Here is a 20,067-nt window from a genome sequence, read left to right on the forward strand (position 1 = left end):
CCTATTGGATTTGAAGATGAGGATGAGGAGGATTGTGTTCCAAGGTCACACTGTAGTGGTAAACAAAACAGAAGAAATGAGTTTAGGGAATGAGAGCCCAAGAGCAAAAACAATTTACGCGCAAGATAGTGTATGCAGGGAGCATCATAATAGATAAAACAGAGGACTCAGACTATCTGCAATTTAGGCATTTTAAAAGATGAAATGAGGCGTGACTTTTTTCAATGGAATATCAAAGAATCTTCTGTGGCTATGCCCATGGAATGTCAGAGCAATAGTCGGAATTCTCCGACCTCACCAATGGCTGGGATTATCCAGTCCCACTGTTATGAATGGAGATTAAGCTGAGCACCAAATTCTCCATTCTCGCTAGCAGCAGTAATGGGACGTGCCAGACCAAGGAATTTCCAGCTAATGTTCCCTCTACAGCCAGTTAACCGTATAAATCATAGAAACCCTGCAGTGCAGAAGTTGATGATGTGGAGATGCTGGCATTGGAATGAGGTAAACACAGTAAGAAGTCTCACAACACCAGGTTAAAGCCCAACCAGTCTATTTGATAGTAAACCCACAAGCTTTTGGAAACGCTGTTCCTTTGTCAGGTGTCACACAGTGTGTGTGCGTGCGTGTGTGTGTGTATAACTTAAATAGTTAAATGCATTCTGATCTGGAAAAGACATGATAAAAAGCCTTTGGTCCTCCAAGCCTGTGCCTACCATGATGCCCTAACAAAAAAAACCCTTCTGCCCTTACGTGGACCATATCCCTCTATTCCCTCCCTTTTCATGTATCCCTTAATTAACTGAGTGTCCAAAAACCCTTCTATCCCAGCCTTAAATATATCCAACAACCAAACAACCACCACCCTCTGGGGTTGAAAATTCTAAGGATGGGATTCTCCCACATTTCCTGGGTTTGATGGGGGGGGTGGAAATGAAGTATCTAACAGGAGGCAAGAAGTCAGGAACCCTCCAGCATAAAATCATGTTCCAATTCTCCCGTTGGTGAATTAATGATGGGTTTGTCTTCCTGCTGACTGAATAAGGATTCATTCCAACCTCATCAACGCTATTAAAACAGCTGCCAGCCAATATCCCATCAGGCCTCGCAATCTTGTGTCACACCAAGGGAAAATTATGTCAGTCTAAAATTCAGTTGCTGAAGAGTAGCGTGCACGAGGTGCTCCTCAGTTCACAAGAGACCATTCAGGTGATTGCAACACTATCATAGTTATACTTCATATTCATTTGTGAGACATGGGCTTTGCTGGCTGGTCAGTATTTATTGCCCATCCCTGGTTGCCCAAGGCCATTTGAGAGTCAATACATTGCTGTGACTCTGGAGTCACATGTAGGCCAGACCAGGTAAGAACATAAGAACATAAGAAATAGGAGCAGGAGTAGGCCATCTAGCCCTTCGAGCCTGCCCTGCCATTCAATAAGATCATGGCTGATCTGAAGTGGATCAGTTCCATTTTCCCACTTTCTCCCCATAACCCTTAATCCCCTTGCCTACCAAAAACCTATCTACCCGCATCTTAAATATATTTAGCGAGGTAGCCTCCACCACTTCAGCGGGCAGAGAATTCCAGAGATTCACCACCCTTTGAGTGAAGAAGTTCCCCCTCAACTCCGATCTAAACTGCCCCCCCCCCCTTATTTTGAGGCTGTGCCCTCTAGTCCTGCTATCCTTTCTAAGCGGGAAGAATTTCTCTACCTCTACCCTATCCATCCCCTTCATTATCTTATATGTCTCTATAAGATCCCCCTCAGCCTTCTAAACTCCAACAAGTACAGACCCAGTCTATTTAGTCTCTCTTCATAGGCTAACCCCCCCATCTCCGGTATCAGCCTAGTGAACCTTCTCTGCACTCCCTCCAAGGCCAATATATCCTTCTGCAAGTGTAGCGACCAAAACTGCACACAGTACTCCAGCTGCGGCCTCACCAGTACCCTGTACAGTTGCAGCAAGAAGCTTGGCAGATTTCCTTCCGTAAAGGAAGTGAACCAAATGAGTTTTTCCAACAATTGGCAATGGTTTGATGGTCATCAGTAGATTTTTAATTCCGGTTAAGACCGGTTCTTTCCTCCATCTCCGTGCCAAGTTGGTCTTCATGGACAATGGCTCGGCTCAGGGTGGAGTGAGAGGTGAGGCTGGGTGGGGTGGGGTTGTACTGATGAAGTCAAGTGGGACAATGTGGAAAGAAGGAAGACCGTGATAGGAGTGGGGAGAGGGGGGGTGATAAAGGCGACAGCTCACAATGACAGCCAAAGGGGGAAGGAGGTGGATGAAGAAGATGAACAATGGAAGGTAGAGGGAAGACTGAGGGGAGAGAAGTTAGGTCCCAACAAGGCTGCATGAATAACTTACAAACAAGGGGGTCAAATGGATATTGCATTGTTTACTGGAAAGGGATACACAAAGAGTCCGGATACGGTAGGTAGGTGTCCAAGTGGGTCATGGGCGCCCTACAGGTGGTGGAGTCAGGTGGAGAGCGGTCAATTCAGGGAACAGACTTCCTCCTGAAAGCTGCTAACTTGTTCCCACTGGTTCCTGACATCCTATACCATCTGGTGAAGGTAGCCAGGCTGAAGAGGGTGATATGAGTGAGCTGGACTGGGGTTTAAATATAATGCTGGGATCTTCAAACCCGTCAGCTGACAGTGGGTGAACGAATCGGCCGCCGGCTTGTTAGATGATCCGGAGGGGAACTCACCTGTGCACAATTAATGAGGTTCCAAACGCAGAATCTGACATGGAATCCCGTCATTCTGACCAACTGACAGGGGCCACCAGAAACCCCCACCACCGCACTCATACAGTCACAGAATCAAAGAGGTTTACAGCGTGGAAACTGGCTCTTTGGCCCAACTTATCCATGCTGCCCCTTTTTTTCTAAACCCCTAAGCTAATCCTAACTGCCCACATTTGGCCCATACCCCTCTATAACCATCTTATCCATGCTTTTTAGAAGACAAAATTGTACCCACCTCTACTACTACTTCTGGTAGCTTCTTCCAGAAACTTACCACCCTGTGTGTGAACAAATTGCCCCTCTGGACACTTTTGTGTCTCTCCCATTTCACTTTAAACCTACGTCCTCTATTTTTAGACTCCCCTACCTCAGGGAAAAGGTAACAACTATCTAGCTGATCTGTGCCCCTCATTATTTTATAGACCTCTATAAGATCACCTCTCAGCCTCTTACGGTCCAGAGACAAAAGTCCCAGTCTATCCATCCCCTCCTTATAACTCAAACCATCAAGCCCCTGTAGCACCCTAGTAAATCTTTTCTGCGCTCTTTCTAGTTTAATAATATCCTTTCTATAATAGGGTGACCAGAACTGTACACATTATTGCAAGTGTGGCCTTACCAAAGTCTTGTACAACTTCAACAAGACATCCCAACTCCTGTATTCAATGTTCTGACCGACAAAACCAAGCACGCTGAATGCCTTCTTCATCATTTTGTCCACCTGTGACTCCACTTTCAAGGAGTTATGAATATGTATCCCCAGATCGCTTTGTTCTGTAACTCTCCCCATTGCCCTACCATGAATGGAGTAAGTCCTACCCTGGTTCGATCTACCAAAATGCATCACCTCGCATTTATCTATATTAAACTCCATCTGCCATTCATCACCCACTGGCCTAATTGACCAAGATCCTATTGCAATCCGAGATAACCTCCCTCACTGTCCACTCTGCCACCAATCTTGGTGTCATCTGCAAACTTACTAACCATGCCTCCTATATTCTCATCCAAATCATTAATACAAATGACAAATAACAGTGGACCCAGCACTGATCCTTGAGGCACATCGCTGGTCACAGGCCTCCAGTTTGAAAAACAACCTTCTACACCCACTCTCTGGCTTCTCTATCAATGTCTCAATTAGTTTCTAAAACGGAGAATTCGCTTCAAAAGATTTACAGTCCTCAGAGTGAATCGATTAGGATCAGGCTGCTGGTGAATGTGTGTAATTGTGGGTTTGACAATGCGAATGGTCACTTTAAAATGAATAAAATCCTTTGAAGACTCCAACAGGTATTTACCCGTAAAATTATTCCACCGTAACATTTTTCTTTGTGCGTGTGAATTCCGGTGCCGGTCATGTTGAGGGATGTCAGTGTTCGGAAAGGGAATACTTCCTACGTCAACACCAGCACCGAGTACACCCAACTCAGGAATGGGTGAAGAGGAACGTTCCTCTTGCTCTGCCCCAACACCAACCTCAGAGGAACATTCTTTCCATGTTTTACACCAACTATCCTATTGTCTTTTGTTAATTATTTATTGCTGCTTTTGGCCCATTCTGTGTGTCGTGGGTCCATTGTTGATAATGTTAGATTGAGACTATCCAAACCTATCTCAGAAATAGTACCCCCTCAGCCAAGGTTTACCGATAAAAGTCTTTCTTTGCTTAGCATACAGTGGGTATTTTTGTTCAGCTATCCGGCTATACTCACATCCATGGGCTTTTGCACGAAGAAAGATTTAAGACCATAAGAAATAGCAATAGGAGTAGGCCTTTCCGCCCTTTGAGCCTGTTGCATCACTTAATAAGATCATAGCTGATCCAACATTCTCTACATCCACTTTCCTCCCTTAATTCCCCAACTGTTTAAAAACATATCGATCTCAGCCTTGTCAATGTTCGAGGGCTCGACCTTCACAGCTTCCTAGGGTAAAGAATTCCAAAGATTTGCCACATTCTGAGAGAAGAAATTCTTCCTCAAATCCGTCTTCAATGAGCACCCCTTTACTCTGTGACTGTGCCCTCTGGTCCTACCCTCTCCCACAAGTGGAAACATCCTCCCAACATTTATCCTGTCTAACCCTGCCCAAGGATCTTATATCTTTCAATCGTATTATCTCACATTCTTCTGAACTCCGAGGAGTACAAACCCAAGGAGGGGAGAATTTTCCCATCCTGCTCTCTGCAGGCAAGGGGGTGGATGGGGTCGGGGGTGGGGTGCGGGGACAGAGGGGGTGGGCAGGCCATGCAAAGGGCCATTGTGTTTGGGCGAGATTTTCCAGTATGGCAAGAAAATCCCACCCCAACCTGTTTAACCTTTCTCATCTAACAGTCCCTCCATACCCGGAATAATCCTCCTCTGCACTGTCCCCAAAGCTCTCCTTAAATTAAGAGAACAATACTTGCATTTATATAGCACCTTTCACAACCACAGATCATCCCAAAGCACTTACCCAACAATTAATTACTCTTGAAGCGTAATCACTAATGGAATGTCGGACACTCTGGAGCCAAACTGGACATAGCCAGGTCCCCAGAGTGAGATAAATAACCAGATACCTCTGCGGCATTAGTTGAGGGATAAGTATTTGTCGGGTCAGCAGGACAGAACTCCTGCTTTTGTTCAAATAGTGAAAATCCTGTTGAAATAATGAAATATGTTACATCCACCTGAGAGGACAGGCAGTGCCTCAGTCTGATGTCTCATCAGAATGACAGCACCTCCAACACTGCCTCAATGCCGCACTGAAGTGTCAGCCTCGATTATGTCTCCAACTCCCTCGAGTGGGGCTTGAACTTGTAACATTCTGACTGGGGGGAGAGAGCTACCCACTGAGCCAAGACTGACACTGTGGAAGATTGGAAGGGAGAACATGAGCGAGAAAGAGGTCAGCTGACGCAAGAAGATTAGTGATGTACATCTGTTCCTGACCGTTTTAAACAAGAAACAATTTGGAGAGCAAATCTTTATTCCTCCGGAGTGAAACTTAATTACTGAAGTATAGGGTCAGCTCACTTTCCAGTGATGGATTTGTGATGAATGCGTAATCTTTCAATTACACTAAAAGCAGAAAATGTAAAAACACAAATAACCATGGGCTAATAGCTTTTCTTATTTGCATGATTATTCGACAATTGTGCAGTCTGTTAGCCATTGCAGAGACCTGATTATCACATGAATTAGACTGAGAGTGAAAGGATATAGGAATCATAGAATCCCTACGGTGCACTGACTCTCTGACAGAGCATCCCACCCAGGCCCCCTTCCCATCCTATCCTCGTAACCCAAGCCTGCTCCTCCGTCCTATCCCCATAACCAAGTACATTTGCCATGGCTAATCCATCTAACCTACACACCTAGAGACACTACGGGGCAATTTAGTATGATCAATCCACCTAACCCGCACATCTTTGGAATGTGGAAGGAAACCGGAACACCCGGAGGAAACCCACACAGACACGGGGAGAACATGCAGACTCCACACAGACAGTGACCCAAAGCCAGAGTTGAACCCAGATCCCTGGTACTGTGAGGCAGCAGCACTAACCACTGTGCCACCATGCCACCCAAGGATTGGATTCTCCGACCTGGCCTGTGGCTGAGATTTTCCGGTGCTGCTGCTGTAAATGGAGATTTCATTGAGCACCAAATTCACCATTTTCACTGGTGGTGGTAGCAGGGCTTGCAAGACCAGAGAATTCTGGGCCAGGATCTTTATAAAGCACAGGGAAACTGAGAAAGGAGGGAAGTTAGGGATGGGCAGTAAAGTCTGGTCTTGCCAAATATGTTCATAACTCATGAACAAACCAAAAAATTTTTAAAGGACACATGAGTGGAATCTTTCAGTTCTACCTGTTCATCCAGCAGAAGAAATTCTTCAGTTGCAAGTAATAAAAAAACTTACTTCAGAAAGTAGATCAAAGAAAAAGATTTAACAAAAAAACTTCATTACTCCAACACTTGAGGCCACACCCTGGGCCACAGAAGCACCTGCAATTTCCATCTGCTTCTTATTTCTACTGGGTCAGCTGGTCAGCTGACTACTACATCATTTTGTCATTGGTTACATTGTCTACAAGTCAGTTGACCCTCACGCACGTTACTATTGATTACATTAGAACACATCCGATGTTATCATTGGTTACATTCTAACACCACTGAAGGTGACCACCGTCCACCTCCCCCCCCCACCCCCACCCCCCCCACCCCCAAGTCTCCCCTCCCCTCACCCCCGCCCAGCTCTGCAGCAGGAACCCCAGCGAAAGGGCCAGTGAGCCAGGTCATAGACATCAGCGGACTGGAAGATCTCACCAGCAGCTAACTGCGAGCCACCTCCATTTCTGGAAAACATGTTGCAGAGAACTGGAAAACCCTGCTGTAAAATTACTGCAGCAGGACAAAGGAATTTGATGGGACTGAAGAGATGAGCGGTGGAGGTAAAGTTAAGGCACAGCGAGGAAGTGAAGAGTCTGGTCAGAGTATCTAACAAACTCTTGATAGGAGTATTGCAGTGGAGAGTGTAGTTGTGTTAATAAAGATATCAAAACGAGGTAGCACAGTGATTAGCACTGCTGCCTTATGGTGCCAGGGACCCGGGTTCGATTCCTGGCTTGGGTCACTGTGCAGAGTTTGAACGTTCTCCCAACATCTGCGTGGGTTTCCTCCGTCTGCTCCGATTTCCTCCCGCAGTCCAATGATATGCGGGTTAGGTGGATTGGCCATGCTAATTGCCCCTTAGTGCCAGGGGGACTAGCCAGGGTAAATGTAGGCGAATTGTGCTTGGTGCAGACTCAATGAGCCAAATGGCCTCCTTCTGCACTTGTAGGATTCTATGAAAAAAAGATGTTGCCAAAATAAAGTGGTTGGAATAGAAGATTTGAACTCTCCCATTGACTGGGAGATGCAGAACAGCTGAGCTTGTAAAGGCAGTGAATTTCTAGAGTGAAATCAGGACAGTTTCTTGGAACAGTGGGCTGACAATTCGGGCCCGCTTCCCATATTTTGGTGTGGAGATGTCTGTGATTGTCCCTCTCTCCACTCGCACTGTCTCTATTTGTAAAGACTTTGTTACCTATAATGACTCACATTCCAACCATTACCTTGCAACTGAGTCTGTGTCTGTATATACCATGTTTGTGAACCCAACTCTCCAGTCACCTGATGAAGGAGCAGCGCTCTGAAAGCTCCCGATGCCAAATCAACCTGTTGGCCATTAACCTGCTGTTGTGAGACTTCTTTCTGTGTCCACATTTTGGGTGCTTGAACAACCCTCCGAGCCTGTATTGTGGCACGCAGGAAGCACTCAACTTATTGCAACTCAGTAGTGGACCACGTTGGTAAAGGCTGAAAAAAAAATCAACATTCCTCTGTTCCCATCTGGAGTGAATCAGCTTAAGTACAAACCAGTAAATTAACCAGAGGCAATAGCTGCCTGTTTTACTTCCACAGACACTTAATTTCCACAGTAAGAACATCTTAAGTATTATGTTCATTCCAGTGATGATGAAGCATTGATTTGCATGGAGCATCACAATCATTTTTATCATTATTTTAGCCATGCCAGCGAATATCTTGGCACAAATTAAATTTAAGTTCTTCGATTCTATTGTTTGCAAATCTCCAGACCTCGTGACTGGCCTCAGTGTTCTCTGTTCTTTCTGAAATCCTTGTCCTTACAACCAGGTGAAGGGGGGCACAGGTAGCACAGTGGTTAGTGCTGCAAGAGGGCTGTAATGCAAAAGCAGGAATGTACTTCTGAGGCCGTATAAGGCTCTGGTCAGATCCCATTTGAATTATTGTGAGCTGTTTTGGGCCCCATATCTAAGGAAGGACTTGCTGGCCTTGCAAAGGGTCCAGAGGAGTTTCACAGGAATGATCCCTGGAATGAAGAGCTTGTCGTTTGAGGAACTGTTGAGGACTCTGGTTCTGCACTCGTTGGAGTATAGAAGGATGAGGGGGGAATCTTATTGAAACTTACAGCATATGGCAAGCCCTGGATAGAGCGGACGTGGAGAGGATGTTTCCACTAGTAGGAAAAACTAGAACCAAAGGGCACAACCTCAGGCTAAAGGGACAATCCTTTAAAACAGAGATGAGGAGGAATTTCTTCAGCCAGAGAGTGGTGAATCTGTGGAACTCTTTGCTATAGAAGGCTGTGGAGGCCAGGTCATTGAGTGTCTTTGAGACAAAGATAGATAAGTTCTTGACTAATAAGGGGATCAGAGGTTATAGAGAAAAGGCAGGAGACTGGGGATGAGAAAAATATCAGCCATGACTGAATGGCAGAGCAGACTTGATGGGCCAAGTGGCCTACTTCTGCTCCTATGTCTTATGGTCTCATGCTGCCTCACAGTGCCAGGAATTTCCAGTTTGGGGCAGTGTTTGCACGCTGTGCCCGTATCTGCGTGGGTTTCCTCCAGGTGCTCTGATTTCCTCCAAAGACGTGCAGGTTAGTTGGATTGGCCATACTAAATTGCCCCTTAGTGTCAGCTAGGCTAAATGCATGGGGTTATGGGGATAGGGCCTGGGTATGATTGTGGTCGCTGCAGACTCAATGGGCCGAATGGCCTCCATCTTCGCTGTAGGATTTATGATTCTATTTATACAGCTCTTTCATCTGGTCACAAAAAAGTTCTTTTTTTGCAGCTCTTTTCCCCATAATGTCTTTTCCAATACCAAATGTTTTTACTCATTAATAAAAAGCCAATTAAACCAGGTTTTCTTGAATCAAAGAAAGAGTGCATTTATTAGTTACTAAACCTGAGAAAAAATAATAACAATTACACACACACACACAAATCTCAGAAGTAAGAAAAGTTAGAGTCCAAATAACAGTTATAAGAATTATATGCTGGCGTCCTTTGCTTGTCCTGAGATTACAGATTACAGAGTTGTGGCCATTTGAAGATAGTTGGTTTCCTTTAATATCCTGAGGTTAAATGGGTCATTTTCTGGTCAGCAGGATGTGACAAGTGGTGCGCCACAGAGATCAGTGCTGGGGCCTCTACCCTTCACAATTTATATGACTTGGATGAAGGAATCAAAGGTGCATTTGCTAAATTTGCTGTTGACACAAACAAAGGTAGGAAAGTAAGTTGTGAAGCGGACATAAGGAGCGTGCGGAAGGTGAGATGAGTGGGCAGAGACTTGGAAAATGGAGCATAGCGTGGCTGTCCATTTTGGTAGGATGAATAAAAAAGGAACGTATTATCTAAATAGTGAGAGATTGCAGACCTTGGAGATGTAGAGGGATCTGGGCGGCTGAGTACATGAATTGCAAAAGGTTAGTCTGCAGATGCAGCAAATAATTAGCAAAGCTAATAGAACTTTTTTATTGCAATGGGGAGTTGAATACAAAAGTAGGCAGGTTATGCTTCAATTATCCAACACAGTGGAGAGATCATATCTGCAGTTGCCTGTGCAGGGTTGGCCTACTTGTTTTAGTGATAGCTGTAAATGCAATGGAAGCAGTTCAGAAAAGTTTCACTAGATTAATACCTGGAATGGGTGATTTGGCTTCTTAGAAAAGATTGGAAAGGTTAGCCTTGTATCTGCTGGAGTTTAGGAGAATAAGTGGTGATTTCATTGAAACATGTATGGTCCTGAGTGACCTTGGCAGGGTGGGTGTGGAGAGGATGTTTCCTCTTGTGAGTGAATGAAGAAGTCACTGTTTAAAAATACAACGTCACCGGTTTAAAGCAGAAATGAGGGGATTTTTTTTCTCTCAGATGGTTGTGAGACTGTGGAATTCTCTTCCTCAAAAGGTGAAGAAGGCAGAGGCTGAATATTTTTAAAGCAGAGGGCCATTAATAAACAAGAGGGTGACAGGTTATCGGGGAAGGTGGGAAGTTAAAATCAGGCCAGCCATGATCTTATTGAACAGTGGAACATGCCCGAGGGGCTGAGTGGCCTACCTGATCTACTCATCTGTACATTTCACCTTTCAGATTACTGGGAGATCCCAGAATGGGTAATGTGGGAAATGTGGCAGACAATCTATGCATAGCAAGCTGCCACAAAGGATGGCACAGTGGTACAATGGTTAGCACAATGGCAGAGACCTGGGTTCAATTCCTGGCTGGGGTAACCATCTGTGTGGAGTCTGCACATTCTCCCCATGTCCTCCTGGAGCTCCGGTTACCTCCCACAGTTCAAAGACGCGTGCCTTAGGTTGATTGCCCCTTAGTATCAGGAAGATTAGCAGCGTGGGGTTACGGGGATAGGGTCTGGGTGGGATTGTTGTCGGTGCAGGCTCGATGGGCTAAATGGCCTCTTTCTGCGGTGTAGGGATTCTGTGACAAAGAAAAATGTGATAATGACCAGATAATTTGCTTTCACAATGCTGGTTCAGAGATAAATATTGACCAGGACGCTGGAACACACACTCCTGCCCTTCTTCAATATCCTACCAGTGGAATTTTTTTTGCACTGAATTTATGCTATTTTTAAATTAAGAACAAAACCCACAACTTTGAAACTAACATCATGAAGCTAGATGGAGACGTTCTCAAAAATATTTTATGGTGAATTGTGCTCGACAATAAGAAGCATTTCCTTTTTGTAAACAGTTATTACCGTAAAATGTGCAACAAGCAGAGAAGTGAAATTAAGGGAGAACTCAGTGAGGTATTTCACAGTTTCCGAGGACATTTAGGTTTGTCTATGGAAAACAGACACCTAGGAGTGACTTCCGTCTAAAATCCAACTGAAGATTTTAAATTTGTTTTCGCATAAAATGTCAAGTACCCCAGGCTGATTCATAGAATCTAATTTATTGCATGTTTTAGATGTGGACTAAAAGATTAATGGGTTTAAATTGCAGACACAAATCTCTTGGGCTCAAAAAGGTTATACACACAATAGTGGCTACCTGTGGAAGAGGTTTTTGGTCAGAATCTCATCTCATCAACTGACCTATTTTCTGTATTATATTAAATGTTATTTCTCTTTACAGATGGTCAGAGACGAATGATTTATGAATATCACAGGGTGGAAATTGACATGACTAAAATCAGCAATAGCTCAGCCTTGGAGTTCACCCCCGTTTCCAGTAAGTTGTGATTTTTTTTTGCAGAGATTGAGCTTTATGTATGAACACTTTGGCAGGAATGTGGTGATCTTGTTTACTTTGCCATCAGGACTGACCCCCCTCCATAGAACATTGAAAGACCTGAATGGAGTGGAACATGGAGAGGATGTTTTCTTTAGTAAAAGAGACTCAGATCTGAGGATACAGCCCTCAGCCTTTAGACTGGAGATGAGGAGGAATCTCTTCAGCCAGAGGCTGGTGAATCTGTGCAATTCATTGCCACAGAAGGCTGTGGAGGCCGGTTTATTGAGTGTATTTAAGACAGAGGTAGGTAGGTTCTTAATCAGTAAGGGGATCAAAGACTATAGAGAGAGTGGGGTTGAGAAACATATCAGACATGATCGAATGGTGGAGCAGACTTGATGGGCCGAATGGCCTAATTCTGCTCCTATATCTTATAGTCTTATAGACTGCGGTGAGTTCTTATGTTCCTATGAGTTCTCCTGTTGGAAGTATCCTTGTTCTGTCTAGTTCTTGATCGAATGCTGCATTCTTGTTATATTCACTAAGCCGGAACCAATTTTCCCACAAGAACAATGTGATAAGTTGGGAAAATCTCAGCAGGTCTGACAGCATCAATGGAAAGAGAACAGAGTCAACATTTTGAGTCTGGGACCCCCAGACTTGAATCATTGTTGTGGGACCCAGACTTGAAACGTTGGCTCTATTCTCTCTCCACAGATGCTGTCAGACCTGCAGAGATTTTCCAGCATTCTCTGTTTCTGTTTCAGATTCCAGAATCCACAGTATTTTCCTTTTACCTTAGTGATAAATTGTGGATTGGTTCCTGAACTAAAGCCAGATACCCTGTTTTCACCAAAATAACCATTAATGTTCCACTCAATCAATTATAAAAAAACGTAAAATAGCAATAAATATAAATTTTAACGAAAAGTTTGGAAACATAGAAATCTTCCGGCTTTTCATGCCAGTGGGATCTTCTGCTCCCACCGACAATGCGACTGCGCTGTGTGTTTCCCGGCAGTGTGGGATGGAAACAATTGGAATTCCCATTGATAGTGGTGGGAGCAGAAGAGCCCACCAGCTCCCATCACCGAGAAACACCCCACAGGGAGGCCAGAGAACCTCGGTCCAAGATTCACCAAGTAGAAACATGCCAGAATAGCAACTGAGTGCCAGATGAGGTATGAATGGCAGCCATACAAATATAAAGTGAAGGGAGACTTTGGACACCTGACAGTGGGTCACTCAAAAAATAATGCTACGCACATCACCAATATTAATGGGATGGCAAGTCGGATGACCTCAATTTCAGGTTGTTTCCCGCGAGAGGCAGCACGAGCAGATTTGCGCCCCTCTGTGGACAGAGTGTCAAGCCCTCTGGAACATCCAGACAACCTGATTGGCCAACAGTTCCAACAGTCGCAGAGACACCAGAACTCGGTAGTGGGCACTGCCCGGAATGCGGGCATCTCCATACAGAAGAGCGATGGCCACTGGAGTGAGCGACATCCTGGGGGTTTTTGGTGGGAAGGGATTGGGCACCCTGGGATGGAGGAGTGAGCGAGGTGTCATGTTGGAGGTCGTGCAGGGAGGAACAATGGGATGGGGTGACATCATGGAGTGGGTGGGGGAGGGTGTCCCATTGTGTACAGAGCACCACCCCCTCCCCACCCACCCCCTCTGGTCGATGTGCCCCACACTTCTTGACTTTTCAAAAGGAAGTTTTGGTAACAGCTATTGCACTCTGGCCCACGGCTGCTGTCCAGCTTGTTATGGCAACACAGGCAGACTAAGACCCATAATGGCCATTCAATTAGATAGTTAAGGGTCTCAGTAGGGCTAAAGGCAGGTGGCCTAGTACACGTCATAACCCACCCCCCATCCATATTATGGGGAACTAGTCAGGGTGAGTGTGAAGGAGCCAGACAGGCAACCTGACCTAATGACTGGAATTTTACCATCGCGCCCACCGCGGGAATCGGAGCGGGCGAGGGGCGGGCAATGGAAAGGTCTGTTGACCTCGAACAGGATTTTATGGTTTTGGGACGAGTGAGGCTGTAAAATCTCGCCAATCTTAGCAAAAACACACCCAGCTGCAGTGTGGAGGGAACATCCAGCCCGTGACATTGGTTTGGTTTGTGTACTTGATGTTTTCTCAATGCTGATTGGAGGAGGCAGTTAGCATATGTTTAGTTTGTTGAGACGTCTGGAAGAGCGACACAAACTGTGCCTTGAAACTAGTGGCCTGTGTGACCCATTAAAGAAAGGAGGTCCGTGCACAGTCAGAGTAAATCTTCACTCCCAGGCAAGTTTGAATGGCAAGGTATTTATTATACTACTACTGCTCAAGTGCTTCTGAAAGAAGGATTAAATATTTTCTACTTTGGCAGTGGAATGGGAGAACAGGTGCACTGGGATACACCCCAATGCAGGTTTCTGTCAATGGATAGAACATTCACTCCGTGAAAGGAACAGGATTTGATTTGATTAATTATTGTCACATGGATTAATGTACAGTGAAAAGTATTGTTTCTTGCGCACTATACAGATTAAACATACTGTTCATAGAAAAGGAAAGGAAAGAGTGCAGAATGCCGTGTTACAGTCATAGCTAGGGTGTAGAGAGAGATCAATTTAGTGCGAGGTAGTTCCATTCAAAAGTCTAATGGCAGCAGCAGGGAAGAAGCTGTTCTTGAGTCAGTTGGAATGTGACCTCAGATTTTTGTATCTTTTTCCCAAAGGAAGAAGGTGGAAGAGAGAATGTCCAGGGGAGATGGGGTCCTTAATTCCGCTGGCAGCTTTGCCAAGGCAATGGGAAGTGTAGATAGAGTCAATGGATGGGAGACTGGTTTGAGTGATGGACTGGGCTTCATTCATTACCCTTTGTAGTTTCTTACGGTTTTGGATAGAGTAGGAGTCATACCAAGTTGTGATACAACCAGAAAGAATGCTTTCTATGGTGCATCTGTAAAAGTTGGTGAGAATTGTAGCGCAAATACCAAATTTCTTTAGTCTTCTGAAAAAGTGGAGGCATTGGTGGGCTTTCTTAACTATAGAGTTAAATTTATTAAATCAACACCAACATCTTCCTTTTGTCCAGCTGTGGAATGTGTTGGTGCTTTTATTGGAGATAATGCTGATCATATCACAAGGGAGTCATGAAGGTGGATCATTAAGTCCATCTCTCCCATAATGGTATTGAATAACTCCAGGATTTTTGGCTCCATTTTGCTGCTCAGAGACCCGTCATGGTATTAATCACTATGTAAAAATCAAGTCCTGAGCTTGCCTTCAATTATTTTGTACCCTTTTCCCACAATGATTTAGCCTTAATGATTCCATTTTGTGTCACACAATATATTCAGTAATTTCCCTACATTCATCTCCTTTCTCAACTAAGATTATGATCTGGCTTTGGACCTGGGACATTGTTCTGTGCGTAGATTTGGGGACACGGCCTCTCCTTACCCAGGAGCAAAGAACATCAAATCCTGAGCTGGGATCGGTGAATCGGTGGCATCTGACCACCAACCCTGACCCCCGCCAATCCACCGCACTGTCCTCAATCTAAACCAACCTAAATCAGAACAAAGTCCTTCAGAGGTCCAAGTAGACAGAAGAAATCCTACAATCAAAGAACCGTACAGTGCTGAAGGAGGCCATTCAGCCCGTCAAGTCTGCACTGAACACATAGAACATAGAACATTACAGCGCAGAACAGGCCCTACGGCCCACGATGTTGCGCCAACCAGCTTCTAAAAAAAAACACTAACCCACTAATCTAAACCAATCCCATTTCGTCCATAAACCTATCCACAGATCTCTTAAACGCCCCCAAACTAGGCGCATTTACAACTGCAGCTGGCAGGGCATTCCAGTCCCTCACCACCCTCTGGGTAAAGAACCTACCCCTGACATCAGTCCTATAACTACCCCCCCTTAATTTAAAGCCGTGCCCCCTCGTGCTAGCTTTCTCCATCCTAGGAAAAAGGCTATCACTATCCACCCTGTCTAAACCTCTAATCATCTTATATGTTTCAATAAGGTCCCCTCTTAGCCGCCTTCTTTCCAGCGAAAACAACCCCAAATCTCTCAGTCTCTCCTCATAGGATCTCCCCTCCATACCAGGCAACATCCTGGTAAACCTCCTCTGCACCCTCTCCAAAGCCTCTACATCCTTCCTGTAATGTGGGGACCAGAACTGCACACAATACTCCAAGTGCGGCCGCACCAGAGTTGTGTACAGTTGCATCATGACGCTGCGACTCCTAAATTCAATCCCCCTACCAATAAACGCCAAGACACCGTATGCCTTCTTAACAACCTTATCTACTTGGTTCCCAACTTTCAGGGATCTATGTACACATACACCTAGATCCCTCTGCTCCTCCACACTATTCAAAGTCCCATCCAGGCCCTATCTCCATAACCCCATGCATTTACCCTAGCTAGTCCCCTGTCACAATTTAGCCAGGCCAATCCACCTAACCCGCACATTTTTGGACTGTGGAAGAAAACTGGAGCACCTGGAGGAAATCCACGCAGACACAGTGGAGAACATGCAAACTCCAGACAGACAGGGACCCAAGCTGGGAATCGAACCCGGGTCTCTGGTTCTGTGAGGCAGCAGTGCTAACCACTGTGTCCCCGTACCACCTATGCCTTCGTATTGAGAACCGTGGTTCTTAGCAAGCTGGACTGACCAGAGAATGGACAAATGGCTGGCTCCAGTGAAAGTATTAGTCTTTGTGAAGAGTCATAGGGACTTTTCCAATGGTGCAGGTCCTCGATGACTTGCAAGAATCCACAAGGTGAATTTCCGGAAACTGGGGACCATTCCCCTCGATCATCATTCAGAATTTCCCAATGTGGATTTCCATGACCTGTCAAATTGTGGTTGAATTCTAGTTGATCCAGATTCTGACTCATTTTCTCGCCCCTGTGTAGCCACCACAAGGGCCTTCTCCATTGTTAAGATGTTCAAGCCTAATGAGTTTTTCTAAACTTCCCTCCAAGCCCGATCTACCATCACCAACAATCAGCCAAGGCTTCTGTCTGCACCAGATGGGATGCCCACAGCATTTCTACAATTGGTATTCTATGAGCACAAAAAATAAACCAGTCTCAAATGAGACCATTTGAGAATGAAAAGATTTGTTTTTGGAGTTGTGGACAAGTGGAACAGATTCTCAGATTGGACCTGGTAAATATAAGGGGTGGCACAGTGCTTAGCACTGCTGCCTCACAGCACCAGGGACCCGGGTTCGATTCCCGGCTTGGGTCACTGTCTGTGTAGAGTTTGCATGTTCTCCGTGTCTGCGTGGGTTTCCTCCGGGTGCTCCAGTTTCCTCCCATGGTCCAAAGATGTGCGAGTTAGGTTGATTGGCCATGCTAAATTGCCCCTTAGTGTCAGGGGATTAGCAGGGTAAATATGTGGAGTTATGGAATAAGACCTAGGTGGGATTGTTATCGGTGCAGGCTCAATGAGCCTGCACTGTCGACACTCTATGAAATAACTAGTCGGGAAGTGGATCTAAAAGATAAACAAAGCTGGAGATAATTGAATGATGTCAACAATGTGATGGGTTCCTTAGGTTCTGGAACAGTCAGGGAATCATAGAATCCCAACAGTGCAGAAGGAGGCCATTTGGCCCATCAAGTCTGCACTGACCACAATCCCACCCAGGCCCTATGCCCATAATCCTAATTACTCACCCTACTAACTCTCTGACATTAAGGGACAATTTAGCATGGTCAACTGCACATCTTTAGAGTGTGGGAGGAAACTGGAGCACCCAGAGGAACCCCATGCACACACAGGGAGAACATGCTAACTCCACACAGACAGTGACCCAAGCCTGGAATGAACCTGGGTCCCTGGCGCTGTGAGGCAGCAGTGCTAACCACTGTGCCACTCTGCTGCCCTATGTGTCTGGGATTTATAATGTACTGTGGGTATGAGTCCATTTGACTTACATTCATGTGCAAGAGTAACTTTGCAAAACCTTTCGTCGATTAATTAAATGGGTGTCTAGAGTCCATAATAAGAGTCTAGATTTGCTGCACTTGTTCCTCAATCCTCAATTGTTAAGCTTTTGAGAGAGTTCCCTAGATTTGTTCTTCACTATTTGTTTATGTGTGATGGAGCTGTTCAATTAAAGTGGTTACTTGTCCCACCAGCTTCCCTGGTCGCTTTGCGGTGCACCCTGTCCTCAGGTGGGAGAAGTGAGAAGCAGGCACACTCCACATTGTGTAGCATTCCTTGCTTCACCCACAAGATATAATTCCTGGCGGATTGTCCAGTTTTAATTTGTCCTATTTTGATGAATGTAATGTATTCTCCAGAGGGATCTGTAAATGACAATATTTAAATGCTAACAAATATTACAACAAAATGGTTTGAAAAAGGCATCTCTAACTTGTTTCTCCAGAACTTTGAGTAATCAAATTTGATGAAGAGGTTTCCAGCACCCATTAGCTAATGATTTCAACATTCCATCAGACCATAAGACGTAGGAACAGAACTGGGCCGTTCGGCCCATCAAATCTGTTCTGCCATTCAATGAGATCATGACTGATTCACCCATTAGTTAATGTTTTCAATATTCCCTGAGAGATAGGAGGAGAAATAGGCCATTCAGCCCATCAAATCTGTTCTGCCATTCAATGAGACCCTGACTGGTTCATCCATGAGCTAATGATCTGACCGTGTCATTGGACTGATTAAGCATGTTCAACAATGAGGTCCAGTACCCAATTCATTCACAAAAAATGTAATTGCTATCTCTGTAATGATATCAAAGTGATGTTCCAAGCTTTTGAATTTTGGGTGGAGGGACCAATGGCAGCAGACTCAGAGACAGTCGGCTTTGGAGATGAGTGGGAGGTTGGTGGGGTTTATGTAGCTTTTGTTTGGTGAGAATATATTAGCTGAAGAATGGCCAGCAGTAGAGGAATGGAAGGAGAACAGTGTAGTTTGGTGTCAGAGTGTGCGCAGGGAGGCAGAATGGGTCGAGGTTGTGAATATCAAGTCACTAAATTAATTCAGTGCAGCATCGAGCATTTAGTAGAGCCGTGGAAGGTGTCTGAAAAGCCGTAAAGCCCAAGCGGTCCTGAAGAAGTTGTAGTTTTTGGAGGGTGGAGGACACAGAGAAGGACATTTGAGATGACAGCCCTCACGGTGGTTACGGAACAGGTTCTGTGTTGGCAGTAACAGGGACAGAGGTAGAACTGATGACAAAACACTCTGACTGGGCGCTGCTGTTGGTAATGGGAACGAAACACAGCTGAAGGTGACAGCCAAGAATGTGAATGAAGTCAAGAGCAGAGAAACGGAAATGCAGGAGAGAGCCAAAATGTTTAGTTTAAACTTTACTGACATTAAGCTGGAGAACATTTCACCCCATTTCTGAAACATTTTCACATCAAAGGCCTACAGCGGAAGAAACTGATGTTTTGAATCTCGGAGGGAGTTTTTCGCTAACTCTCAGCCACTTAATGATTCCAGGCTGGTTTGGGGCAGTTTCTTTTTTACTGTTGCCGACACTGTAATTAATTCCAGGGACTCTTGAATCGTTCTCATTGCTTTCTCCAATAATTTACAATTCAGACCATTTCCTCTCTCTCTCTCTCTCTCTCACACAGTGTGTCTGCAACACCTGAATTGTAACGCTTGCATCAATGCCGAGGTCCGCTTCAACTGCAGTTGGTGTGGCGTTCTCCAGAGGTAAGAGTATCCTACCCATCTCTGTGTAAAGAACAAGCAGCACTTAGAAAGAACACTTTCCATACAGAGCACACACCCAAAATCTAATTTTCCAATTATAAAATAATTACCTTCTTCAAAAAATATCTTTGGATTACCTCATGTCCAAAGAACAACTCTCATTCTGGATCTGATCCAGGCCTAGTTACCCTGGTGACATCACTGGGCAAGTTGGCCGCCACTACCTGGAACGGCCTGTGCAATTTTCAATGGGTTGCACTCATTGTGGACAAGCCTGGCAACCACTCTGGAAAGAATTCTCATCCCTAAAAATTATCCCAACATCCACAGCCTTTTGGTAGGCATTTCTATGTCTCCTGGTTTCACCCTGAAAAGCTTAGCTTGAATTTAGGGATTAAAAGTTTCTCAATTAGCTACCTGGAATGATGTCAAAGAGGCCCCAGAGTTGGGCCTCTTAGAGTATGAGCTCCCTGATTGAGGTAATGATTGCCTGCGCAATCAGGGAGTCTTACCTGTATATATATATTGA

The 20,067-nt window shown here is 45.0% G+C and overlaps 1 protein-coding gene across 2 annotated transcripts in view; it reads left to right on the plus strand.

Annotated features, from left to right (window-relative positions):
- The window catches only part of LOC145358980 (plexin domain-containing protein 1-like), a 304,814-nt gene that overhangs the window by 176,883 nt on the left and 107,864 nt on the right, over window positions 1-20,067 (plus strand). For both annotated transcript variants that reach the window (XM_080213338.1, XM_080213339.1), the window contains exons 8-9: window positions 11,714-11,809; window positions 19,457-19,538. In XM_080213338.1, coding sequence (XP_080069464.1) covers window positions 11,714-11,809; window positions 19,457-19,538 — 178 coding nt within the window. The remainder of the gene's footprint in view (window positions 1-11,713; window positions 11,810-19,456; window positions 19,539-20,067) is intronic.

Source organism: Carcharhinus amblyrhynchos, chromosome 27 (assembly GCF_965287045.1).
Source record: "Carcharhinus amblyrhynchos chromosome 27, sCarAmb.v2.hapA, whole genome shotgun sequence".
Classification (NCBI taxonomy): domain Eukaryota; kingdom Metazoa; phylum Chordata; class Chondrichthyes; order Carcharhiniformes; family Carcharhinidae; genus Carcharhinus; species Carcharhinus amblyrhynchos.